The sequence below is a fragment of the Diadema antillarum genome, unplaced genomic scaffold, assembly GCF_040938485.1.
Source record: "Diadema antillarum isolate AM-2024a unplaced genomic scaffold, OU_Dant_1.0 scf00000031, whole genome shotgun sequence".
Taxonomy (NCBI): Eukaryota; Metazoa; Echinodermata; class Echinoidea; order Diadematoida; family Diadematidae; genus Diadema; species Diadema antillarum.
The window spans coordinates 1491250-1498819 of NW_027270920.1; the positions used below are offsets into that span (position 1 = coordinate 1491250).

A 7570-nucleotide genomic window follows, 5' to 3' on the forward strand; every position below is an offset into this window, starting at 1 on the left:
GGTACATATCACAGAGATTGATGCTGATGCCCAAAGAAAAGGTCATAATCTGCAATTTTTAGCTGAATCTGATTTTCTTTTTCAGAGACATTTCGCAGATGAGACACAGGTCTGCAGGTACAGGTGTATCACAATATAACATTATCAGTTCTTGTAAGCACTTACTTTGATTTTACTTTGAAGTTGCATTTAACAAAGATTCATTTAAAGATTCATGTTCACAGGAATGACCTTTTTAAGATATTTGACATGTAAATTGAAGTGAAAAAAAAAAATTGCTATCGTGTGTTAGGTGGAACACATCACATTTCTTTGTCCAAAACTGCCTTTAAATGGGGGAATCTACACAGCATTTCAGATTCAAGTACAGTATATGATTTGGGGGAAAAAAATTAATCAGAATATGTCTGACATGCACCTCATGGCCAGAAAAGGGGTTTGGTGGGCAAAGAAAGCTTTATTGTTAGATAAACCAAGCAAAACAAGAGACCCGCAGGTCTAGCGCTCACCTGAGTATCGCAAGTTCACCTTTCACGCAGTCACTAATCTAAATTATTCACAGCTCTACGAAAATTTGACCAGGCATTCTCAAGTAGAAGATGAAAATGTACAATAAGGGCCCAAATTATTTAAGATTCCTTAATTTGGGGGGATTGGGGCCCCATGGGGCCCTCTGGGTGGGGCATGGTGCCCATTTTGACAAATTAAGATCCTGACCCCCTAGGGATGCTACCTGCCAAGTTTGACGAAAATCCATCATGAGGTTTTCAGGAAGAAGATGAAAATGTACAATTCAGGCCCCATTAGAACCCCTCCCCACCCCCTTCCCCTGGGTCCCAAGGGGGGCACCCCTGATTCTGCCATGAACAACCCCCCCCCCCTCCTGCCCCCAAGAGGGGCACCCCTGGATCTCCTATGAACAAACTTGAAACTACAGTCATTAATGTACTCACTCATAGTATTATAGCTCTATAACTTCTGATTCTAGAGAAGATTTTTAAAGATTCCTTCATTTTGGGGGTTTGGGCCCCCCTGGGGGCCCCCTGGGTGGGGCATGGTGCCCATTTTAACAAATTGAGATCCTGACCCCCTAGGAATGCTACCTGCCAAGTTTGGTGAAAATGGGTCACGGGGTTCTCAAGAAGAAGATAAAAATGTACAATTTAGGCCCCATTAGAACCCCTCCCCTGGGTCCCAAGGGGGCACCCCTGATTCTGCCATGAACAAACTTGAAACTACAGTCATCAATGTACTAACTCATAGTATTAACTAAGCTCTATCACTTCTGGTTCTAGAGAAGAAGATTTTTACAGATTCCTTAATTTTGGGGGTTTGGGGCCCCCCTGGGGCCCCCCTGGGTGGGGCATGGTGCCCATTTTAGCAAATTGAGTTCCTAACCGCCTAGGGATGCTACCTGCCAAGTTTGATGAAAATCGGTCTTGGGGTTTTCAAGAAGAAGATGAAAATGTAAAAAGTTTACGCACGACGCACGACGCACGACGGACGCCGAACGAAGGGCGATCGCAATAGCTCACTTGAGCCTTTGGCTCAGGTGAGCTAATAATCTAAAAACTTGTGTCATCTGAACAAGCTAGCATCACACTCAGCTATTGATTAATCTCATGATCATACTCGGCTATAAACTGAACTAATGATCACATAGTCAATCTCTCTCTCCCCCAGCATCTTCAGCTGCTTAGGGAGCAGGAAGGCGGCAGAAAGCATGAGTCGGAACCTCCAAGTGCTGTACTTTTTGCCCTTTTTTTCTAATGACTTTGCCATATTTTGGTCAATTGTGTTGGTTCATACGCTGAATTGAATGGTAGAGAACAAAAAGCCAACTTATAGTCACTGAACAAGTACAAAGATGTAAGAAAGTTCACAGTGTGCAGCCATCACAACACGGTGACTCCATCTTAACTTTCTGTAAAGAAATAACATCAGCAGCAGGCCTGTAGTTCTCCATTTCTGTGGCGGAGACAAGCATCAAACTTCCAAGAGCTTGCATACATGTATATCTGTGCAATTCACAAGCTATGCTGCTCAATTGCAAGTAGGTACCAGGTACTTTAATTTCAAAGCTTGTAGCAAACAAGAGGCAAAAGTGATGTATCTATTATCATTTATGCCTTTTACATCTGATTAGTTCAAGTAGTTCTACTTCTATACATTGCAGAATTGAGTTACACTCCTCTCTCACATCCATCTACATGTGATCCTCCCAACACATAAAGAGTGCTCAGCTGTTTGAGCGTTGCAGAATGAGATCTTTGCAAAACAGTCAATGCATATCAGTTCCCACAATTGAGTCTATTTTGGTTTGGCCTCCTGTGATCCACAATCAGGGCAAACTCCAGCTTTGATGCCAAGGGACAGTACTATGAGTACCTGAGATGATAATCCAACCATTTTCACCACCAGTAGGAGTCTTTGACAAAGGCAACGTACTTAGCCAGCCTTGTCACCTTGTGGCAGTATTTGTGCCCCGTTTCAAGATGTTTTCAAAGTGGTCCAGATACTGGAAAATGGTGTCCTTTGGGGAGAATGGTTCTCCCTGCTTGCTGGCGTGTAAGGGGTGCGTTGTAGGGGTGTTCTGGGACCCCATGAAGCCATGCATAAACTCCATCATCAGTTGCCAGCAATCCGGGATGATGGTACAGGGTGTGTACTCCACCTGCAGGGCAGAAGTCGAAAATCACATCGAAGTTGAATCACTCTGGTTGCCATACACTGGCTTTTCCAGGTGGCAGTCCTCAATTAACCCAAATCATGCAGATTCATAAACAGGGAAAGATTTCAGGTGTATGTTTCTTCACTTTGTCTCCCTCTACAAATTAAATTTGTTAAGATCGCAACTGCTGATCTGTAAATTAACAAACATGTCGGAAAAAAGGAACCAGTGGGACTCGAACCTGTCATCTACTGCTTTCCGGGCAGCGACACTACCACCAGGCTGTCCCTGGTTGCCGGCAGTGACACGATGAACATGGAACAAATACCCAAGCTCCGAAATTCCGACACTGTTATGTTAAGTAGTCCAAGGCGGACAGGGTATATTAAATGAAAGAAAGATATCATTCAGAGGGGTGAAGGTTCAGGTGTGTGTTTCTTCACTTTGTCTCCCTCTACAAATTAAATTTGTTAAGATCGCAATTGCTGATCTGTAAATTAACAAACATGTCGGAAAAAAGGAACCAGCGGGACTCGAACCTGTCATCTACTGCTTTCCGGGCAGCGACACTACTACCAGGCTGTCCCCATCTTTCGGGGAAAGATTTATTGCACCAGTACAGTGACTTCTCAAGTTACAATGTACGCATTTATAACTGCATCACCTCCTAAGTCAATTATAAAAGAGAGGCTCTCCATTCAATGTACTTGTGGTTATAGCATAGTCTACCTTTCTGTGTATTAAATGCAGGTAATATTCACAGTATTGAGGCGCTAAGTGACAATGACTTCCACAGCTGTACCAACACAACACAGTAAATTTACTCATGAATGCACAGATAAATTCATAAAATTTTACCTCTAAGAAACACTGTAATTATGATTGTGTTGACTCTTTTATATCTGAATAGTTGATAAGTTGGTAAAAATTGATAAAGACAGTGACTCAAAATGTGCCATACATTTCCATCTGTTTGTTTATATTTTTCGGGCAAATGTGGATTTTTTTTTAAATGATTATAATGAATTGGACACAGACAGAATCACATTTTGGGGGACTTTTACTCTCTCTGTTCTCATAAGCCGAGTGTTGTGCTATAATGAAATTGTATTCTTTCCACAAATAAGCCTTGGGCTGGAAAACAGGTATGGTTTTGCTGTCGAAATTAAAATAAAAATTGAGAAATTCAATCTCTTCTTTTGGATACTTTCTGCAAGAAAAGAAAGACTGAATGTAAAATTTCCAATAAGAGGATACAACACTTTATGTCTTTATATATCACAAGATGAATTAAAGTCTTACCTCAACGAGGATTCCCCTGGCATGGGGTCCTAACGACACAATGCCAACTTTCACAACAAAGTCTCCCATTTCATAGCGTATCCCCTTGGATTCAATCCGTGCCGATTTCTTGGGGGTGTAGAACGCCTTGAGGCGCTGCATGATGGCTTCAAAGGAATTCTCACAAACTAGGCATGTCTTGTTGTCGGTCACTGCATAGCAAGTGTATGGCTGTTCCTTGTTGTGCATCACATGAATAACTTTGGGGGTTTGTCCTGCACAAAAATGATAATAACAAATACTAGTACTGTACATGTGAAAAAATACTGCCATTATATGCAAATTGTAGAACACAGCATACTTGTATGTTTCTAGCTATCATCACCAACTTTCTTTTCTTTATGCCATAAGAGTAAAGACAATTATAAATTTATAGGCATAAGTTACCCTGAGGTGAAACTTTCAGAAATATCATATTATCTACACAGCAACAGCACTTGTAATTTGCTCAGAAGTAGTTCTGAAAGTTATCTGTAAATACACGCATCAAATTCTGTAATATTTGTTCAGCCATGGCACAAAGTTGGCAACTTCTCGGAGAGAAATTCAAACTGATAACATGATTCTCATGAGTATGTAATAAGTGAACACTTTCATTACATCGAAGATTGAAGCCTCAGTTTCTTTCCATGAGGAATAGAACAGTCAATGTAATTGAGCACTATTGGAATTACATTGTTGAATCATACAGTTTCACATGAATTTGCTGGAAGTAGTATTGATGTGGTTGTGTTTTAATAACAACTGGGTTGTTATCTTTAAATGGCCAAGTTTTAATCATGTTCGGGCAATAATTAAGGGCATCTTCTCATATATTGACTGATATAAATGTGTAGGATATGACATAACATCATCTGGACTCGCAGTAAGTCATCACATTACAGTGACATTCCAAACAGCAGTCATATGACAGATTTCAAAACCTTTAAAAAAAATGAGAAAAATGACAAATAACAACTGGGTTGTTATCTTTAAATGGCCAAGTTTTAATCATGTTCGGGCAATAATTAAGGGCATCTTCTCATATATTGACTGATATAAATGTGTAGGATATGACATAACATCATCTGGACTCGCAGTAAGTCATCACATTACAGTGACATTCCAAACAGCAGTCATATGACAGATTTCAAAACCTTTTAAAAAAATGAGAAAAATGACAAATAAATCTCCTTCCAGTAAAAAGAAATGATTAAATACAATAAAATAAATGTCACATTACACCCCAAGCAGTCAATGAATTTATCACACCAAAAGATATCACTATAAAATTAAAAAAGCATAGTGTTGTGTTGTGTGAGAGGATTGTAGGCTATGCATGGCAATGAGCAGAACCTACCCATGGTAGGAACTGACTGGTACATCTCACAGTCTACAGCCACATTGCCCATCTTGACCGCCCCCAGGGCATCCAGCCGCTTGGTGAGAATCTCCACAGTCTGAGGAATGGTGCGATTCTCCGTCACGGGCCACTGACATACACTGTTAATGACAGAATCAAATGGAACAAACCAAGCTCAAAATAAAGCATGATGCAGTCAGCCTAAAGAGAAAATGTGACTGCCTTTAATATATACCAGCATACAAAAAAAAAACCCCAGAGAATTAAAAGGCCTTTTAGTAAATATTTCTAGTCAGAGATGATTATCTCAGTGTTGTCCTTGAGATTTGATCTTGATGGTGTACGTTGATCAGCCCTGGTAGAGCAACACTCAACTTTTAATTGTCCACCAATGCACTGCAAATGCCAAAGTTGCCCTAACAGACACAAGTCTCCTTTTTCTCTCCCACCTCCCATCTAACATCATTAGCTAAACTTGTCATCTCACATATCACCGCACCAAGAGTCTATCCTCAAGTATATGTAATGTAACGGTATATCATATAGATGATATACTGAGTGTATGTACATGCTTCTGATAGATGGACATGGTCTAGCTGTGCAAATTAGAATCTAATAGAATTATTGTTTCTTAACTGGTCAATTGCTTATTTTACTATTAGATTTCTATTGTTTTGTTTTTATTTTTTTTGGTGTTTTTTTCTTGTTTTTTTTTGTTTTTTTTTTTTTTGGGGGGGGGGGGGGGGGGGGGGGTTACGTAGGGCTGTCAACCTCGAGTGAGAGTTTGGCGTGAGACACTGCGAGGGAGCGGAGCGACCTCCTGGCTAGCGCCTGGCGGCCTGCTGTGCTGCCGTACGTACACATGTACGTACTACGCACACAGTCAGTGTATGTAAAGCGATGTATCATAAAGCACACGTCATAACCATACATGTACTGTAATTTGCCGAAAGTACAAGCTACGCTCACGGGGTATAGGTAGAAACCAATCGTAATCCAATACCGGGTAGCTCGTCTTTGCGCTTGAACCAAAAACGACTATTATTGGTTAAGCTTCACACCCGCGCAGGAAAATCTCGAAATTTTGGGCTTGGGCATATCGATATTCGGAATATCAGAGAATTCAGAGATATATTTATTTCTGTAGTCATGTACATTTCATTTTGGGGGTTTAGCATGACATTTCGTTTATCAGAGTGAGACAGTCAAAATTGGCTGAATTGCGTGAGTCTCACACTCCACTCAATGCGTGAGAGTGTAGTTGGCAGCCCTGGGTTAGGGTTCAGTCACAAATAGCTACTAACAGTAACACTACCAACACTAGTATCAGTAGCACAACTAATCTCGTGGCCTACAATTTTCAAGTAAATTTACAAATTCACAATGGGAATGTCCAGGCACAGAACTGTATAGCCATACATGCTATTACACAAAAGTACCAAACTCCAACTGGCCAGCGGTTCAACAAGAGGTCATGGTCTCAAACTTGTCAAACAACGTATCCATTCTAGTCTGAGGCAGTCTGCTTTCTCAATAAGAAATGTTAACAATTGGAATGCACTACCCAAGGAAGTCATCAACGCTACCACCATAAACCAATTCAAGTCGTCCCTAGAAAGACACTGGAGAAACAACCCAATCAAATATGAGCCCTACCTGAGACGGGACAGAACTGTAACGAGGGACAAATAAGCTTTGCTTCCAGTCTCTACACCCAAGTATACCCAAGTAAGTATACCATGGTAATTCTGAACGCTTCTCAGTGTGACATGAACTTGAAATGAAGTAAACTTATACTTCATTGCTCAAAAATAAGAGAGAACGACTGACGTAAATTTGCGAAACCCATAATTTTCAGGATTTTGTGAATAACTAGTGATACTTTTGCTCGGATTTTCCTCCTATGAGGACGGAATTCAGAGCAACGAAAAATAAGTGACCGTGGAGGGTCCTACTGAATGAATAGCTCCTCCATACTGTACACATAAAGCAATGCGTGGGACTAATATAAAAACGATTAATTCAATCGTGCATTTGGCAACAAATGGCACATAAAATTTACTCTTTGACGTGCATCAGCGTGTGACTTTATCTTACCAAGTTACACCCATCACGGATTTCCTTTAGAAACAGTGTAGACACCCTCTATGTAAATTCTTCTGCAGCCAGAAACCGAAGGAACGACCCTCTAGCTAGTTAGTAGTTCTACTTCGAAG

The 7570-nt window shown here is 40.7% G+C and overlaps 1 protein-coding gene across 1 annotated transcript; it reads right to left on the reverse strand.

The window, feature by feature from the left end:
• Positions 1 to 1585: 1585 nt before the first annotated feature.
• LOC139741359 (mediator of RNA polymerase II transcription subunit 20-like) lies at positions 1586 to 7570 on the reverse strand. Its single transcript, XM_071651943.1, has 4 exons — positions 7452 to 7570; positions 5352 to 5494; positions 3974 to 4227; positions 1586 to 2674 (listed from the first exon to the last, which is right to left on the reverse strand). Exons 1-4 carry the CDS (start codon positions 7463 to 7465, stop codon positions 2462 to 2464), a joined length of 624 nt encoding a protein of 207 aa, XP_071508044.1. The 5' UTR covers positions 7466 to 7570; the 3' UTR covers positions 1586 to 2461.